General features: G+C 53.6%; 2 protein-coding genes across 4 annotated transcripts in view; one reads left to right on the plus strand and one right to left on the minus strand.

The window, feature by feature from the left end:
- The window catches only part of TMEM63C (transmembrane protein 63C), a 30,342-nt gene extending 25,633 nt beyond the window's left edge, over positions 1–4,709 (plus strand). For all 3 annotated transcript variants that reach the window (XM_056493467.1, XM_056493465.1, XM_056493466.1), the window contains 8 exons: positions 412–498; positions 997–1,062; positions 1,169–1,331; positions 1,557–1,662; positions 1,848–2,015; positions 2,287–2,402; positions 2,497–2,568; positions 2,649–4,709. In XM_056493467.1, coding sequence (XP_056349442.1) covers positions 412–498; positions 997–1,062; positions 1,169–1,331; positions 1,557–1,662; positions 1,848–2,015; positions 2,287–2,402; positions 2,497–2,568; positions 2,649–2,861 — 991 coding nt within the window. In that variant the 3' untranslated portion in view covers positions 2,862–4,709. The remainder of the gene's footprint in view (positions 1–411; positions 499–996; positions 1,063–1,168; positions 1,332–1,556; positions 1,663–1,847; positions 2,016–2,286; positions 2,403–2,496; positions 2,569–2,648) is intronic.
- Positions 4,710–6,476: 1,767 nt separating this feature from the next.
- On the minus strand, positions 6,477–13,018 carry NGB (neuroglobin). Its single transcript, XM_056492879.1, has 4 exons — positions 12,819–13,018; positions 11,413–11,524; positions 9,804–9,923; positions 6,477–8,658 (listed from the first exon to the last, which is right to left on the minus strand). Exons 1-4 carry the CDS (start codon positions 12,923–12,925, stop codon positions 8,512–8,514), a joined length of 486 nt encoding a protein of 161 aa, XP_056348854.1. The 5' UTR covers positions 12,926–13,018; the 3' UTR covers positions 6,477–8,511.
- Positions 13,019–18,962: the final 5,944 nt, after the last annotated feature.

Below are 18,962 nucleotides of genomic sequence, written 5' to 3' on the forward strand. Positions count from 1 at the left end.
GACCCTCCATCAGCCCCGAGCCCTGTGCCTGGTCTGATAAGTCCTTGCAGAAGCTTTGTCACCACCTCCCTTCCTTTTTCTGAGGGAAACAGGAGGTTGTGAACTCACACTAGACACCCTTCTGCCTCTTGTTGGGTGTCTATACCAGCAGGGATGGTAGGAGAGGGCAGGATGAAGGAGGTAAGAGGCTGGGAGTACAAGAGCTTTCACTACAGCAGATTCCTCAGGGTGACACACCCTAGCTTTGGAGAAGCTTTGCAAGGCCCCAGTGGATGCACAGATCAAATGACACACCCAGCTTTGTGAGAGTAACTCCTTGGTGAAAAGCAAGACCAAGCCCAGCCCCTCACCCCACCTGCTGATCTTTCCCAAAAAAGTGCAATGTTCTTTTCTTGTCTTCCCTCTCTGCAGGTCAAGTGAAAATCAGATCACCATGCACAAGTGCTTCTTCTTCCTGGTGTTCATGGTTATCATCCTGCCCTCACTGGGTCTGAGCAGGTAGGGACCACCCTGCCATACTGCTGTCCCTGCTCATGAGCTGACAGGATCACACCCATCCCAAAAGGGCTAAGATCCCATTGCCACCAAAACACAGCAATCTCTAGGGAGGAAAACATTCCAGCAGTGTTGAGCCACTCACACATGGTTACTCATGGAAAACTTCCCTGCAGAGGAGTGGAGCAGAGCAGTTTACCAGGCTGCCACAGCTGACCCAAGAGGGCTGGTAGCAGTGATCAGCTGCTGCTTGGGTTCAGCAGACCCTAAAAGGACCTGGTCAGATATCTGCATAGCTCCAGCTCCAGCAATCCTGGCCATCCAGGAGGCAGGCACACACTGCACAGTGGTCTTGTGTGGCAGAAGGGGCTGCTCTGGCAGTGTAGGGTGCAGAGGGTCTTGCCCACTCAGGACAGGGAAAAGCACATGCCTGCTGGGTGTCTCTCACATCACTCTGTAGCTCTCCCTCTGTCTGAGCTGCTCCTCTTCTGTCCTCTCCAGCCTGGACCTGTTCTTCCGCTGGCTCTTCGACACCCACTTTCTGGATGAGGCTGAAATCAAGTTCCAGTGAGTAGCAGGAAGCTCCCAAACTTCCCAGACAAGCCACTGCCAGCAGCTCTTGCAGCTCCTGCCTGAGCATCCTCTCACTCTCATCTCTCTGTTCCTGGGGCAGGTGCGTTTTCCTCCCAGACAACGGCGCCTTCTTTGTCAACTACGTGGTCACCTCCAGCCTGATTGGGACGGCCATGGAGCTGCTGCGCATCCCAGGGCTCCTCGTCTACACTGCTCGCCTCTGCTTTGCCAAGTCCGAGCCCGAGCGGCTCCACGTCAAGCGGGTATGTGGCTCTGTCCCCTGCGAGCCTTCGTGACCCCCAGCACAGCAGAGATGCACTCTCAGGATCTCTGGAAACTCAGGCTGTCCTGGTTCTGTGGGATGCTTGTGGGGACTCCTTCAGGCCTCTGGGGGCTAGTGGGGGTGAGGCAGTGTGGGCCAGGGTGCAAAGACAAGTGCAGGCTTTGCAGTGACCAAGGCAGCAATGACACTGTTGGTTGTGCCCCAGAGCCAAGCATACCAGTTCCAGTTTGGACTAGAGTACGCCTGGACCTGCTGTATCTTCTCTGTTGTCATGACCTACAGCATCACCTGCCCCATCATCGTCCCCTTTGGTGAGTAGGATCATGCCCATGGCCCCAGCCATGCCAAGAACAGCCTGTCCCAGCCACCAGCAGCAGCCTGGGAGTGCAGGCTTCCTGCCTGGTACAGGAGGGCACCCTTGGGCATCATCCCTGCTGTCCCTCTGGCCTGGCTGTCCCCATTGCCCTTGCCCAGATGGCTTCTCTTGTCCCCCCAGGGCTGCTGTACATGCTGCTCAAGCACATGGTTGACCGGTACAACATCTACTACGTGTACATCCCCACCAAGCTGAACCAGCGCCTGCACGTGGCCGCCATCAGCCAGGTGGTGGTGGCCCCCATCCTCTGCATGTTCTGGCTGCTCTTCTTCTCCGTCCTGCGCCTCGGTAGGGAGAGCTCAGGCTGTGCCCTGCCACTGCTGAGGATCATGTCTGATGCTTGGGTTGACAAGCCACTGGTGTCACCCTTGAGTTAGGCATGGCATGGAAGGTGGTAAGGGGGGAGGTGTTGTGAAGACCTGGCAGATGAAGGTGGTGTCAGCTTGGGAAGGGGGTTGAGAGCTTGTAAAACCCAAAGCAGGCACCAGCCTGGGGCTCAGTTGGACATGCAGCAGGTTCTTGGAGGCTTATGTGCTGCCCCAGTGTCTCTGTGCTCTAGGTCCTACCCGGCCTGTCACCCTCTTCACCTTTGTGGTCCTCCTTTCCTGTATCATCTTCTCCTTCTTTGGCCTCTGCCTGAAAAAGCTGCAGCCACGGAAACCCTCTAGCTACCAGGTGAGCGCAGACAGACACTCATTCTGTTCCTTCACCCCAGTGCATCCCCTCCTTGGGCAAAACCACGATTTCCTCACGGCCTCCTTCTCCTCAGATGTCTGACCAGTCGGAGGGTGCCTTCAATGATGTGGAGCGGAGCAGCGTTTCCTCCACCCCTAACTCCAATGTGAGTACCCCTGCACAGCTCTTCTGTGGCCACCTGCTCTTGCTCCCCTGGGTCCTGATGGCCACTGCCCCCCGGGGCAGCTCTTTGTGGCCACTGTCCTGCAGGAGCCCGAGCTGAGCCTGACACCGGCGGCCTCTCCGGCACACCAGTCCTACGGCACCATGGGCAACCACCTGGAGCCAGCGGAGGATGGGGAGGACGGGGGCCTGCAGAGCTTCGAGACAGAGCTGGAGACGGTGGAGGGCGAGTACAGGAGCGGCCCCGTGATAGAGAGCCAGGCGCGCTACCAGTGAACAGGCTGAGAACAGACTGTGCTGAGAGGGAGGACGTGCCCTGGGGCAGGAGGGAGCCTTCCCTGCACGGTGGGGGCACCACGCTGTGGGGCAGGGGATGGCAGGACTGATGTGAGGGAGAGACCCACTGCATGGGCAGGAGGCTCTGATGGTCCCTCCCGCTGCCTGCACTGGCTGAGCCCCCTGGTGTCCCCCTGTCCCCACCTGCCTCCTCCAGCACACCATGGGGAAGAGGGGGTGCAGCACTATAGGGAGAGGGTCTCTCTGAGAGGCCATGCTTTTAGGGGCAGGAGGAAGGCCCTGGCCCCTCTGAGAGGAAGAAGCAGCCCAGACAGCCCAGATGAATGTGCCTGCCACCATGCTGTCCTCTGGGTCCTGAGTGGCAGGGGACAGCCAGCCCAAACCCTTGCATCTCACCCCATCCACCCACTGCTCAGGCAGCTGTCCTGCTGCCTCCCCTGCTGCTGGCCTGCAGGCTGCCACCTGCCCCTGCTTTGCCCGTTTTAGCAGGGACTGCTGACATGTGTGTGCTTTGGTGGAGGAGGTGGGTGTCCCTACATCTGCCACCAGAGCCCCTACATGAGCAACAGCAGCCCTGCACCAAGGCAGGCATCAAATGCAAGCCCAGCTCTTGCTTGACCTCCCACCCCATTCCCCCATCTTGCTGCACAATATCGTGCCCTTGGGCTCTTGGGGAGAAATGGGAGGTCAAGAGACAAGTGTATTTAATGGCTTTGAGGACAGCTCCCTGTCACTCCTTTTCCACACCATTGTGCTCATGCTCTCACTGGGGCTGCCCATGGGACCCAGAATAGCTCTGTCCTAATGCAACAGAACAGGGAAGACAGGTGGACACTGGCAGGACCTGGACTTCCGTGTCCTCCTGGTCCACCACATCCTGCCTGCCCTTGTCCACAGGCTGCAGCTGTGGGATGCTCTCCCAGTAGTCACACTGCCTCTCAAGTGTGAGTCCTGCTGTGATCAGTGTAAATGCGCCACTACCTGCCCAGACAACATCCCTGGAGTTTTCCAGCTCATCCAGAGTACCTGTGGTGGCCCCTGGGGATGAAGGCTTATCCTTATCCTGCTCAGCTCCCACCACAGCCCCCCCTGGGCATGCTGGCTCCTCACTCAGCCCTGCTTTGGCCTCAGGGCTGATTTTCCTGTCCCTGATTCTCCTGCTAGCTTCAGAGCAACTACAGTTACCAGGGAAGGGAGGGAAGTGCAGCTGTGCCAGCCCCAGGGCTGCTGGCATGGGCAGTGCTGTTGTGCAGAGGCAGATGCTCAGCCACAGCCCTGGTCAGCATTGGTAGTGCACTGGAAGGAGGGGTAGTGTGCCAGCTCTGGGGGGAGGTTTAAAGGCAGCCCAGCAGTGAGAGCACCAAAGGGACCCTTAGGACATTCCTGTGGGGCTGGTGGGTCTCAGCTTGGGGTTGGCAGTCCCAAGGCCCCTGTCCCACCCTGCTCCTGCATGCTGGGGCGGTGGCTGTGGTGCACTAGCCACAGAGTGGTTGCCTCGGGGGAGCTTTGAGCTCAGACACACCCTTCCAATCCCAAAAAAGTTCCCCGGGGGGTTTGTGGGCTCCTGCCCAGGTGCCCCCGTGGCTGCCCACAGCTCAGCTGGTCCCCTCACCGCCTGCTCCAGAGGCAGCCCCAGGCAGGGCATGGGGATGCTGGTGGCCTCTCTGAGGGTAGAAGCAAGTGCCTGCTAGTGGCACTGTGTCCTTGGGAGCTCGGGCTGCTGGTCTGATTGCCCTTGGCTGCCCCACTGTAGGAATGTGCCAGAGGTCTGTACCTTCTCGTGATTTATTGCTATGACCGTGCCTTGAATAAAATGACTTCACCCACTGCTGCCTGGTGTCATCACCCCCATGCGTCTTTCCTGGCACCCATTTAGGGGAACTCTTGCCACTGGAGCCTTTTCCCACCTGTGGGCTGCATTTGACTCTGCCTGGGGATGACCTGAGGCTTCAGTGGCAAGGAGACTGCTTGGACACATCCCCACCTCCAGACTGCACACTATGATCCCCATAAAGTGGGGCAGAAGAGTGGAAGAGCACCTCACCATGTCCCAGACAGACTGACACAGCCCTTGGCACCATCCCTCCATTGGAGATGGGTTGCAGTCCTGGCACATTCACGTGCCTTTCTTGCCCACCTTCTGTCAGTAGTCACTCCTGTGGCAGAGCTGGCTCAGAGCACCACCACAGGTGCAGATGCTGCTTGAAGGTAGCAGGAGGGTGACCTGGAGCCCCTCTGGGACCACAGCAAGGGTCAGGGGCAGGAGGAATCCAGCCCATCTGAGGATGGAGCAGGTATTCCCAGAGCTGAACTACCCACCAAGTCCCAGAGAAGGGGGTGAACACTCTTTTGAAAGTCCTTCTCTAGATTTTGAGAGAACAATGCTCTTTCTGCCCTCTTCCCTCCCAAAATACACGCTGTTTTTACCTGAATTCCTACTTGAATGATTTGCCTCTGGTTTCAGCAGGTTCCTCCTGCTGGCTCCTCCACAGCTTCCCCAAGATGTTCCCTGCCACTCTGGTTTATGGCACAGGGCAGAAGGCATGAGGAGGGCTTCCCTTTGGGTGAAACACTGGACAATTTAAAACCCATCCCATGCCCCCACAGAGGCCCCACACAGTTTGTAATGAGTGGTAAACAGAGTTAGCACAGGGTGCTGCTGTGGAGCTGGGCAGGAGCTCTGGCTGGGAGCATCCCTCACACTGGGAAGCTCATCAAGGCTTAGGGTGGGATGACTCCCTGAGGGGGTAACTTATTTTATCAATGACCTAAAGGGGGTATGTCTTTGCATTCAGTTCTCTGCTGCTCTCCTTGCCCTTCACAGCCCGTCACACATTGCATTGTGGAACAAGCCCATCCTAAATGAGCAGCACGGCTCTCCCAAGTTGTTTTCCCTTCTCTCCTGTGTCAGGGCTGGGATTTGAAGCCTTTGGGAGATGCTATTACAGACCCTGAGCTGGCTTCCCCACTCTAGGCACCATGCTTCAGCACCAAGTGCCCAGCCCTCACAGGGTTGGAAATCCATCATGTCAGAGCTAGAACATGCTAGAAGACAGAACCTCCTGCACTCTCACCAGCTGCTCCCTGGGCAGGGCTGCTGGAATGACTCCACAATCCAGCTGGCAGGGTGGATGGTGCTCCATGGAGCCAGACAGGACTTTGTTATGAGGCCATGCTCTGCTGCTGCAGGTGACCAGCAGCAGGTGACCAGCAGCAGGTGAGCCAATGCTATGTCAAAAAACAAAAGCAGTGGCTGAACAACAGAAAAGGGATTTTTAGGCTGATTGCTTAAAATTCTGATTCCATTAGAGATTACTATGCTTGAGGAGTCTGAGCAATCAGTTAGTAGGGTGTCTCTCTTAGCCCCTCCACTGCTCACCCATTCAATCACCAGGCACAAAAGATCCCAACACGCTTTTGATGGTGGATGCCTTCTCATGCCAGTCAAGCTGCACTACACAAGTGCTCCCAGTGACCAATATCTTCAAAGCTAGAATCAACAAGAAACCAGTAAACCCCTCTCTCTGTCATCCTCTTTTTCTGGTTTGCTTGGGACTTTTATATTAAAATAAACACAAGGCATCAAAAGCAGCTAAGACTCACTGTTGTTTTTTAATAAACAGTACAGCTGGGTATAAGAGGCACACAGACTAGTTCAGTTCTCTGGGAGTTACACAAAATGTGGCACAGAAGAGCAGAAGTCAAGGAGCTGGGAAAGCTAGAGGGAGCAGGAATGGTTTGGGCAGTAAAACCCACACCCCACCCATCACACAGCTGCCTACTTGTGACATGGAGCCAGAAGCTGTCCCACTCCCCTGATGCTGAAGGCTGATGTCCCATAACAGGGTTGCAAACAGGACCTCCCCATTCCCAAACCTTCCTGCCCCATACCATCCCATCAAAGCTAGTGCCTCACCCCAGCCCCAGCTCCTCCATCCCTTACTGCTGGGTGCAGAATGGAGAGAACTTCACCTGACCCAGGTGGAGAGAGCCATGGGCCAGGGTGCACACCACCACACTGCAGGGCTGCAGAGGCACAACATGGTACCACAGGGAGCACAAGGAACCTGGGGATGTTCACTGCCTGTTTCACAACACCTATTGGCTTGCCTCCCAAACACAGCTGGAGGGATTTTTGCTAGCTGGAAGCCCATGGCTACCATCAGGCCTGGTGGCAGGGCACTAGAGACCCATCTCACAGACCCAGCTCACCCCATCATCCCCTCCACGGCTTGGACCCAGGAGACCTCAGTTCCATTGAGCAGGCAGCTTTCTCCTGCCCCAGAGTGGAGGGCATCTGACAATAGGAGGAAGGTGTCCTCAGAACAGGACCATCTCAGACCTCCTCCTGTCCTGAAGAAGAAACAAAAAAAAAAAAGAGGGTGCTGCCTATAACTGAATATTTGTCCTATGTCCTTGCTCTGGGGCTAGTGGTGGCTAGAAACATAGTTCTGCTTGTTCCATAGTGACTTCCCCATAAAGATGAACTCTTCCTCAAAGTGCTCAAGTTCAGCCCCTTCACAGAGCCCTCAGGTGCTGCCTCTCAGCAGTTTTCTGGGATTTCTTCTAGCAGATGCTATCTCCTCATTCCTGGGAGGGTGAGGAGCTCTGCAGATGGGCACTGTGAGCAGCTGGGAAGCGCTCCAGATTCTGACAGCATCCAGAATGCTCTGCTTTCTCTGGCCAAGAGCCAGAATTTCTGGGAGCTGTTGCTATGACACAATTACTACCTTCATCTTTATTTTAAGACATCTTTTCCTTGGATTTACTTTATTTTCCTTAACACAAAGCAGTAAACAGACATTGCTACTGCTGTTGCTGCATTTCAGATGGCTCCAAGGTTAAACCAGCAGACCAAATCAACACAAAGCCTTTCAGCTGGCAGCCTAACCCTGCCAAAACTAGACTCACCTTGGGATTAATGTGACAACAAGGTTTCCAACCCTAGGAAACCTACTGGGTAGTGGCCAACCTGACAACGGGAAAAGCCAGGGATCCCATCCAGGTCAGAGGCAAGGCAGAAGAAAGCACCAGGATTAACCCACCAGTAATGATACACTGATGAAGGGAGAGGGGGAAAACTCTCTGCAAGGCTGGAGGACTGCCACATGCTGTTACCAGCCTCACTCTCTTGCTGCTTTTTGACATGGATGGAGCCAAATCTGTCACTGCCACAGCTGAACCAGGTACAGCAGGACCAAGCAGTATCAGACTTGGCAGGGAAAGCACAGCAAATAGGATTTTGGGCAAATAAGCCCAAGAGGCCCATGCCAGCTCTCACCTACAGAGGATGGGCAGCAAGAGGAGGGAAGGTGAGCAAGCTAAAACCCGGAGCAGGTACGTGGGTGTTGGTGCTCCTGAAGGAACCTGGGGCAGGGTGGCATACCTGTGCTGTGGCACTGCCAGGCTTCCCTGCAGGGACAGGCCCTGCCAGCCCTTAGCAGAGGCAGAGACACGCTCGTGTTGAAGCAGGTGGAACCACTGAGAGCCCCCCAGCACGTGTGAGTGGCAGAGGCAGCCGTGGGCTGGTGCACACACAAAGACAGAGGTGGGGAGAGGCAGCGAGTGGCGTGAGACTCGCCGTGCTCAGGACCACGGCATGGTCAGGAACAGGGATGGCTGGCAGGATCTAGTCCCCTTCTGGGAGGGTCTCCCAGCCACGTTGCATGGCTTTCACCACAGCACTGTAGAGTTTGCTCCAAGCTTCCTGCACCTCTGGGCTGAAGGCAGCACCAAGGCATTTCTCCAGCATGTACAGCAAGGACTCGCCGACAGTCTGCAAACCGAAAGGGAGATGTCACGCTCAGCACCAGAAGATGACATGCAGTCTCTTGTCTCATTTCACCACCTTTTTTGACTTCTCCAATTGCAAGGCACCTGCTCCTCTTCCACCTACCAGGCCCCTCCAGTCCCTGGCTCATCAGAGGGGCCCAGGACCAGCCCACGTCATCCTCTTCCCCTGCTGTACTCTGCCCCTCACCATGGATGAATGGGGAGTGGAAGTCAGGGAGCAAGGGCTGACACTGACATGCACATACCAGGGGAGAGGTATACATCCAATTTCTGTGGCCCCCAGGGGCAGGTAGCTGGCCCTATCCCCTGGCATAGCAGTGGAGCAGCAGAGCTGAGCAATGCTCTGACGTCAGGAGTGTGGATCAGACTCCATGCTGGATGCTTCAGGCATGTCTCAGTGCCTCAGGCTTCTCCTCACACTCCTTGCACTGTTCCTCACAGAGCTGTGAGCAGCCCCATGCAGGAGCACTCCCACACTGAGCACAGGGCTGGTGGGGATCACTACCCCAAACAAAAGGGATCCTGCTCCCTCTGAAGAGAGCAAAAGCCAGCAGTATAAGGAATGAGCCATGTGTGGGTTAGAAAGCTTTTCTTCAACCCTTCCCCACTGCATTTCTGTCCATGCTTGATAGCAGGAGAGGAGTAATCAAGGGTTTAATGTGGAAGATGCTTGGGTGTTACTAGCATGGAGGAAGCAGGGGCTGAGGTGCAGCAACCACATCCCAGGGCAGACACAGAGGTGGATGTTCCCTTTTCCAGGTGTGGTGAGGTTTGCCCAGACAAACAGATGCAAAGGATCCAGGGCAAAGGCTGAGCCTGCAGCCCTGTGGCACAGGAGAGACTGCAGTGTCCTTAAACCATGATTCTCTTCAAACAGTGGACATGCTTTGCTCTCATCTTTTACTTCTTGGGCTTACTGGGCAAGGGCAGAAAACAAGGGGAGCTCAAAGGTTTCCCTCACTGGGGCAGTGTCACTACACTGATATCAGCACCTTGGACTGGCTGCCCTGAGCCATCCATCAGCTTTCTCTCCAGACAGCCGAGCCCAGAGGAAGGATGGGGACAGCTGAGGGTTGCAGGCAGGGGTGAACAAACACAGCCACAGAGAGACAAGAGACAACACCTCACCGAGAAAGACTCAACCTTCACACCAACTGCCTGGTGCTTCTTGCCAAGGTTGCAGAGATACTCTTCCAGGCAGGATAAGTTTTCCAGGTGGCTCACAGCAGCATCAATCACCAGCATCACCTAGCACAGGAGTAGAAAGGCAGAATGGCATTAACAGAAAGGTTCAGCTTCCCTCCCAGAGGAAACAGTGTCTCACCTTTTACTTCACCCTTGTCAGCCTGACCCCCTCCCAGCCCAGATGCCCTCTGAACTCTCCTTTGCTCTCCTTGGTCCATGTGACACACCAGTGAGGCTGGCAGCAGCACACACCACATCCTTCCATGGGACACTACAAGAGCTGCACAGCAAGCAGCACAGCTGACCACCCTGTCCCAGAGGGGATAAACAGCCCTACAGAAGAGCAGTTGCAGGTTAAGACCTAATGCTGATGCACTTACTACAACTCCTTGGACCCCAGGACTGGGGTCTGCATGGGAACCTCAGAATTTGCCAGGACTAGAGTTTCCAATTAGAAGCTGCCATAACAGTGCAATTGTGAATAAGGCCACTCCAATTCTAAGATCAGACAAGGTATTTTGAGGAGATGGGATGGAGAGTACAGCCAGGTCTCTTGACCTGGTCTGGCAAAACACATACCATAGTTTCCCAGGAGCATTAAGAGTCAAATGGAAACAGGACAGAAAAGAATTAAAGAAGGATGAAGAAGAAGAGATTAAAGCCAGGGCATGATTATCTTGGCAAAGCCAAGAGGTGATAGAATTGTGCTCTGCAATTTCAACAGGCAATTTATCTCCAACAAGAGCAAAGAACTATTTCAGCTCAAGGCAATAATCTTAACATTGCCAATAAAGAGAGGCTGGAAAATAACAAAAAGCTTGCAGCTATCAGTGGAGCTCAGTCCTGGAACAGCTTCTTAACAAGGAATAAAGCAAGCAAGCAGCAAACTGTTTTAAAGATGGAGTCTGGCACTTTATGAAGGCATCTGCAAGCCAAGGCTGTGCTCTGTCCCAGTGTGACTTCTCTCAGGGTTCAGCAAAGGGTTTCTGCTGTACCAGGTGTACTGGGCATGCATAAGCCTCTCCTCAGCATAGCTCCTTTCTGTGTTTGTGGGGAGGGAAATGTCCACTGCAGCACTGCCTCAGAGGCTCTCTGAGAGACCTCTGAGGGCCTTCTGGCTCTGCAGCTGCACCAAGAACCTCTCCACAGCAGTGGGTGCAGGGAGCCCAGCTACCTGTGCCACCTCCTGGCCAGCGTGTGGCCAAGCAGAGAGCAGTCCTCATCTGGACACAGGTGAGCTCCCTGAGCTACCTCCACAGTAGGAGAAGGATTCTTTCAGCCTTCATAGGAAGCAATCCACTCTAAGATGAGGCCATGGAAATCAGCATGGTGCCTCTTAGCCACTACAATCTGCATTCTCATCCCCTCCTCACTGTTGTAGGACACTTTGTCCTGGCCTTCTGCTAGCATGAGTAACACCCTGCAGCTACCATCTCAGGAGGAGACTTCCCAATGTGTTTCCTGGTCAGCCACACCACAGTCCCAAATCACTGCCTATGAGTTCCTCCTCCATGGAAGCTGTGCTCTGGCCACGCCACAGCCCCTCTCTCACCTTCCTGATGTGATCCAGGAACTCAGGGGCAGAGAGGCACTCCTGAGGGCTGGCAAACTGCTTGCAGTTGTACTGGAAAAGGGGCAGCAGGTCAGGATCCAGGTCAAACAGCCTGCAACAGCAAGAAAGAACAACCCATCTTCTCACTTCCTTAATTTAAAGTCCCACTCACCCCATCAGCAGAACACCCACGGCCCACTTCTGCCTCCCTTCCCACCTACTGATCCCTCTCCATCTGTAAAAGATCCAAAAGTTCTGAAAAGTTTTAGTTTGGGACAATCCAGATTACCTATAGACAAAAAACTTTCTGCTTCCCTAGCCCATAATCCCAGCTCTTAGATATATATTTATGGCACCTGAGAACTAGTCCCAGTCCTCAGGAGTTCCTCCCAGACTAGCCCTTCTCCTCCAAGTCCTGGCTGTTGTCTCAACTATTCCCATTCCCACTTTTTGATCCCCTTGGACCCAAAAGCTCCCAAATCAGGGAAGGCCTCCAAGCTCCAGCAACAAGGGGGACATGTACAAACTCAGCTGTTGTCCCACACCCCGACACCATCACCAGCTCCCATTTCCTCTGCCCCTGCTCCATCCTCCCTTGCCAGTGTATGTCAGGCACAAATGGGCCAGGTAGATATAACAGGCCACCAGTAATTCAGGCAAGACAGTCTCTCTTCTCCTGCACGTTAAACTACTGCACCCTTCTCCCCCACATTGTGGTCACTGCTCTAGTCCTGCTCTGGGACATTTGGACTCTTTTCGCTACAGAAGCTGCTCATCAACTCTCCAATTTTCCTTTTTAAACGGCTTTTCATTGATTTTTCCTTTTTTCTCTTTCCATAATTGATACATTAATGTGCTGAGGAGAGGCAACAAGCTGGGTATCAGCCATTCCACCTGGCACACCATTTCCTCTGCCCTGCGACTGAATGCCTCCCTGGCCAGGTCTGCGCCTGGGGCTGCACAGCGCTTCCCTGAGCAGGGAATGCTCGGGCAGCCCCTTCCGCACACTCCCCAGAGCCAAGCGGACACGCAGCCTTCGCAGAGCAGAAGTCTCGCTGCTGAGGCAGGGGATCAGTGGGCCGAAACGCACAAAACCCGCTCGCCGCTTGTCTCTCGCTCTCCGTCTCCGCGGGCAAAGTTCTCACTGGCCAAGGACGGGGAAGGCAGGGCAGCAGCGCGGAGCGGAGCCCAGCCCGGCCCCACGGCACCTGCGGCTGGGCGGCTTCGGCTCCGGCGGAGGGGAGCCACGGCAGGGGAGAGAGAGGGGCCAGGGGAGGGGAGCCGGGCGGGAGCCACCGCCAAGCGCAGGGAAGGGTTTCTCTGCCAGGAGCCCGTCCATCCCTGCCGCGGGGCGGTGCGGGCAGGCGGCCGGGAGCGGGTGCCGGTGGCCGCATCGCGCCGCTCACCTGCTGAAGAGGACGAGGCCGTGCTGCACGGGGCTGCCGCTCACCAGCCGCCAGCTCTCCCGGATCAGCGCTCGCTGCCCGCCCGACAGCGGCATCCCGCTCTCCATGGCGGGGCGGGGGCGCTGGTGCCGCGGCTCCGCGGACGGAGGGACCGGCGAGCTGCGCCCCCGCCCCTGGCTCCGCTCCGCCGGGGCAGCTCCCCGCGCCCCCGGGTCCCGCCCCCGCCCCTGGCTCCGCTCCGCCGGGGCAGCTCCCCGCGCCCCCGGGTCCCGCCCCCGCCCCTGGCTCCGCTCCGCCGGGGCAGCTCCCCGCGCCCCCGGGTCCCGCCCCCGCCCCTGGCTCCGCTCCGCCGGGGCAGCTCCCCGCGCCCCCGGGTCCCGCCCCCGCCCCTGGCTCCGCTCCGCCGGGGCAGCTCCCCGCGCCCCCGGGTCCCGCCCCCGCGCCCCCGGCTCGGCCGCACCGCGCTCCGCCCGCCCGCGCCGCCGGCGGGGGGAAGATCTCATCGAGTATTTCCCACTCGGGAGAAGGAAGGAAGGAGGAATGGAAGGAAGAAAAAAGAAATTCGAAATGCCCAAACTTCCCTATGCCGGGCCCGCGGGGCAGAGCAGAAAGTTCACGGTTGACATTTCCCGTCGTCCTGATTTTCCAAGTGAAGCAGCAGGGCAGAGCCGTACCGGCCAGGAGACCACCGGGGCCTGGCCACCTTCGCTCACCATCAGCACAGCTCCCCCTGAGCGTAACTTTGCCTGCGAGGGCCTCAGCGCTGCTCCACAGCATCCTCTTGCTCTTGGCCACTTCCACTGGGTGCCACGCAGCCACCTGCTATCTCCACAGGCAGATGCAGTCCAGACACTGCAAGGTACGCGTCTAATTTAAGGCTAATTATGCCAGCTGAAGCAGGCAAAGTTGTTAATAACAGATGAGAAGACATGACATCTTTGTCAAATGTGTTCAGGATGCACAGATTCTCTTTGCTGTTCAGACGCTGCTTAATTTGGCCCCAGGATTTACACAGCACAGAGGAAACAAAGCAAGAAAAGGCAAATGAGGTCTCAAGCAGCACAAGGGAAGTCAGGAAAGTTAAAGTTTCCAGAAGGACAAGAGCAATACAAAAGAGCAACTATTACTGAAACCATCACAGTCTGCACCAAAATAATAATTGTGCTGATCTTATTACAGGTTCTGCTTCTGTACATCAGACATTTCTGGTAATCTGAAGAAAAGACAGAAGTCACCGACCCATCCCGGGGGCACATTGATTCAGTGCAGGCAGAAAGGAGGCTCTTCTTGTGGGAGAATTGAAAACATTCCCTGGGAGGAGGCAAGTTCAAAGGCTCAGTGTGGTGTTCTCAGCCCCAGCTTGTTTCCCAGGGGCCTTTCTCCTATAGAGCTGGAGTGACAGCACTGGCTGCAGTGACAGCAGGAAGCCACCCAAGATGGCTCTGAAAGCACCAGAATAAATTATCTGTTTTCCCAGGATTTTGAGACCTTGTGTTCTCAGTCCAGACCAGACAAGATACTGCATAGGGAAAGTTCCATATGTGTTAAAGGAAGCTGAAGAACCCTGTCCTAAAGGTGGGCACTTGAAAGAAGAGCCCAGCAAACTAAAAAAAAAAAAAAAATTGAACTGTCAGATGGGATTAAGGGATCAGATAAAACAGCATCTTAGCTGTGTGGTTTTAAAGGGCATATTCCCACCGGGAGATAATGATAAGTCGCTGCCATGATAACCGCTGAAGCAGCAAGGAGCCAGGAAGGGCAGCTGGGAGAGCAGCGGGAAATACAGGGTTAATCCGAGCAGGGCGGAGAAGGGCAGCCCGGCAGCGCCAACGCAAACATTAACCTTTAGCTCTCTCGCGGCTGATCGAGCGAGCCAGCAACGAGCACGAAGTGTCATCCTTTGTCATCTGTGCAAGGTACTCTGACATTCCAGTCCCTTGTCACAACGATGCCGATGTGGAGCTTCACCAGAGCCTGGCTGGACAGTTCAGCCTGGCCCTGCTAACAATAAAGAGCAGAACAGATAGGCAGTGGTGTGCTGCCAGGGTACTGGAAAGGAGCATGGAGAGTCATCCCAGGTCACAGGATACTGAGGAGCAGAGTTGAAGCACATGTGCAGTCAAAGCAGCAACCAAGGCTGATTGCTCGCCTAACAACATTTTGAATATATTCAGAGCTGGCTGATACTGAAGGAAGAGAAACTCCACAAAAGCAAGTTGTAGCTAAGAGTGATTTGTTCCTGAAGATTTGTTGGGATGTGAGACACCTTTACTGCCATCCTCATAGGGCACCATATCAACTACCCTATCCAGGGCAACCACAAAGTACAGGTTCAGCCATTGTTCCTGATAGAAAGGGTGTCTCAGACAACAGCAGTGAAGCTGTGATGGCAAAAGAAAACAGTGGCTCTTATCCAAAATGCTTCCCCTGCACTTCACCTTTGTGCTGCAGGTGGCAGCTGAACGCTCACAGACAAGGCACAAGTGTCAGAACAGAGCAGATATAAGGGCAGCAATGAGAGTGCTGAGCCTGTTATGCCTTCCTTCCATGGAAAATAGGAGTGCCTCAGCTGATGAAAGGAGCCGTGGTCTGGCCATATCCCCACCCACCCATTGGTACCCCAACCCTACACGGGTATGACACACAGCAGAGGTCAAGAACTCTTCCCTGGCCCCCAGTAACAGCTCCTTCTGGGCAGGATACACTCAGGAGCAGTTTCCCCATCTTCCCTGACTGTCTGAACAGTGAATCCATCCCTTTGTCGCCTTCTGGCATTGATATATCTCCATTCTCTTAATAAACCCAGCATTTTTACCCCTGTGACAGTAGCATAGGTCTTCAGCACAGGAAGAAGGAGGTGCAAGGAGGGACTTGAGATGGGAGACAGGGAGAACTCAGGGATAAGAAACATTCAAACCACCATTCAAATTTAAAAGACTGGGGGTTTGGGAGAGACAGTGCTCTTGCCTGTGTGCAAAGCAGCTTGCCCCTTGTAGTTATGTGGCTCTCAGAGCTCCTCTTGCTGTCACAGCACTGAGGTGCTGAGAGCACATGTCGAGTCCAGAGAGGATTTAAAGTACAAGGAAGCAAACAAGAAAATCTCTTTTCTTGTTCCAAATGTATTGTGAGCCTTCAAGCATGAGAATCTCAGCAAGAGGTTGAGCACTGCAAATGTTTCCATGGTCTGAGGGTTTCCTGTGATGGTTCCCAGCTTCCTTGGCTCCATGTACCTAACCTGGCAGTTCAGCTCTTTTCTGAGCTGTTCTTCAATTTCTGCAAGACTATCCCTGGAGCTCTCATGAGTGAAGAGCAACCAGGTCAGCAGCACAGACTGCTCAAAAATCATCTCTAGACCACTTGAGGAAAGGGGAGGGAGGTTTTTTGAAAAATTCACTGACATGCAAAGAGGATGATAATGCTCTTTTGTGCTTTGGGAGAACATAAACTTATAATGTTTTTAGTTTACAGCAGGTTTCATTATAATCTATATCCACTTCAAGTTACAGTACATCAACTTTACTTGTTCAGTGCCTCAGTTTACCCACAAGGAAAGAAAGTTGCCCAATCTCATAAAACAGTGTGAGACAACTAGGAGTAAGCTCACAAATGCCAGCCCCCAGCCCAGCACTCAGGGCTCACAGCACCCAGAGAACAGCCCTCCCTGCCCAGGGAGGCCCTATCTGCCTGGCCCAGGGGTGACTGCTTCAACAGTGCTGCTGTGGCACTCTCAGTTTTCACCCCAGCTGCTGCACTAACAAACTCATATCTCCCTTTGAACTCCTGCTCATTTCCAATTCTGTATCTGTGAGTCTTCATGAATAATGACACTCTGATCTATCTGCCTCAGGCTCCCTGCTCACTTAGGATACAGAGTCCTGGGTTTGGCTAATCTCCTTTGTTTCCCCTTGTCCCCAGTCTTGAAACCATGGATTATGACAGGTTCTCTTTTTCCCAGACTCCCATTCCTCCCATCTCATCCTCAGGTGGATGCAGAAATCATGCAATGTTCCCAAAATTCTTCTCAAGTTACCCCCTGAGGCCATGGTGCAGCACAGCTCAGTAGCAAAGCAAGTCACGAAATACGGTTGCATAACAAAAATCAAAATTATGCAGGAGGAAATAATCTTGTCCATAAAATGATTAAGATGAGGTGCTGAGCTTACTTGCTGTCACCATGACTGTGGAGAGAGCAGGGCAGCACTACCACCCTCAGTGATGGGGGTCTGGGCAAAGGGGAGAGGGATAGGCAGAAGGAGGATTCAACAGTATAATAAAATGAAAACTTCTTTTGAATTCATTTTGCTAGACATCCTCAGGTTTATCTTGAATATCCTGTGGCCAGCTAGGAAGTATTTGTACAGGCAGGTGAAAACAGTCCTAGGATGACCAGACATGAAGTGGTGAGAAAAGTCCAAGGGGATCACACCGAGCTGTTGGACCAGGTCTGACATTGCAGATGCTCAGACCTTACCCCAGATATTATTCACCTTGGGCTCCCTAGCACAATGATAACCCAACACCACCAGGCTGACCATCCAAGAAGCAACCTCTGCCTTTTGTAAGTCACTCTATTAAAGTGAGTTCAAAAAATTCAAGACCACGTCAGTCTTGACACACAAGCTGAATTTGGTCATAAGGCACAGCTATGGAGGTCCCTGCAAAGCTGGTGGGATGCAAGCAAAAAGCTCTCCAGCCTCATTAGCTCAACATGGTGCTCTAGCTGATACACCTGGCAACTTGGCAGGCATTGTGTTAGCACAGTTACATGGCTTCTGTCCTACCCAGGGATGATGCACAAGGTCTTGGATCTTCCTCCAGTAGTCCTTATGCTTCTGGACTGGCTCATCCTTTAGCTGCTGAAACATCATGGCAAAAGCTTGTAAAATAATGCTTTATTCATTGTGGAGTCTCCTCTGTAGTTTCCCCCCTGGACTTCTTGTTTCAGAAGCACTGCTGCTCTCTCAGGTGGTCATTGATCATCTTCTCTCTGATCTCACCTCTCTTTGTTCTCTCCCTCCTTGCAATTTAAATTGACACTATTGATTAGACCATCTCTTATAAACATTTGACCTACAGCAGTTGTCTCCAGGAATAGCATTTTTGATCTATTTAAACAAAGATTTTGTGTTTTACTGCACCCATTCCTTCCTGTCAGGGCTGCGCCAGCAATCCCACATTTCAGCTTTGCACTCAGCCATCTGGTCTCAAAGCAAACCCCATGTATTGCTCCTTCTATGTGTGAGACATTTATAGCTTGAGACCTTCTTCTCCTCACCTAAGCCATTACAGCTTTGAGGCTTTGTCAAAAATAATTCTCCTGTTCAGTGGGAAATTTTTCACCTGCAAACTGTTCTGCTAGGTTCACCACTAAACCATATCCCCAAGTGTCACATCTATGTTGTTTTTGTACACTTCAAGGTATGGTAATTCCACCACTTCCAGGGCAGGCTGTTCCAATGCTTGGCCACCTTCTGAGTGAAGAAATTTTTCCTCATATTCAATCTAAATCTGGCCTGGTACAACTTGAGGCCGATTCCTCTCATCCTGTCACTTCTTACTTGAGACAACAGAATGGCCCCCACCTTGCTACAGCCTCCTCTCCTCCAGAGAGAGATAATGTCCCCCCTGAGCTGCTTCTTCTCCAGGCTAAACATCCTCAGCTCTGTCAGCTGCTTCTCATCAAGAGTTGTGCTCCAGAATCATTAACAGCTCTGTTGCCCCCCTCTGGAGATGCTCCAGCACCTCAATGTCTTTCTCAAAGTGAGTGATCCCAAAAATGAACAGAGGATTTGAGGTGCTAGTGCTGAGAAGGGGACAATTATTGCCTCGGTCCTGCTTGGCCACACTGTTTCTGATGCACATGAAGAATGTACCATCTTAATACATGTTCACATTCTCAACTGATTCTCCTCACTTCCCAGCTGCTTTCATTCTCCACCTTGAAATGGAAGTTATTGTCCCCAAAGCACTGCAAGGCACCAGCACATTGCCAGGGTGTGACTCAGCTGATCCAACACACATGTTTTAATAAGGACATGTAATCTAAACTGCCATTCTGGTCAATGGAGAAACCCAGGTACTTCAGAACCACCTCATCCTAAAATACAGGGTGAAAAAACTAGGTCAGGTGAATGAAACCTTAAG

This window comes from Oenanthe melanoleuca, chromosome 5, assembly GCF_029582105.1.
Source record: "Oenanthe melanoleuca isolate GR-GAL-2019-014 chromosome 5, OMel1.0, whole genome shotgun sequence".
In the NCBI taxonomy this organism is placed as follows: domain Eukaryota; kingdom Metazoa; phylum Chordata; class Aves; order Passeriformes; family Muscicapidae; genus Oenanthe; species Oenanthe melanoleuca.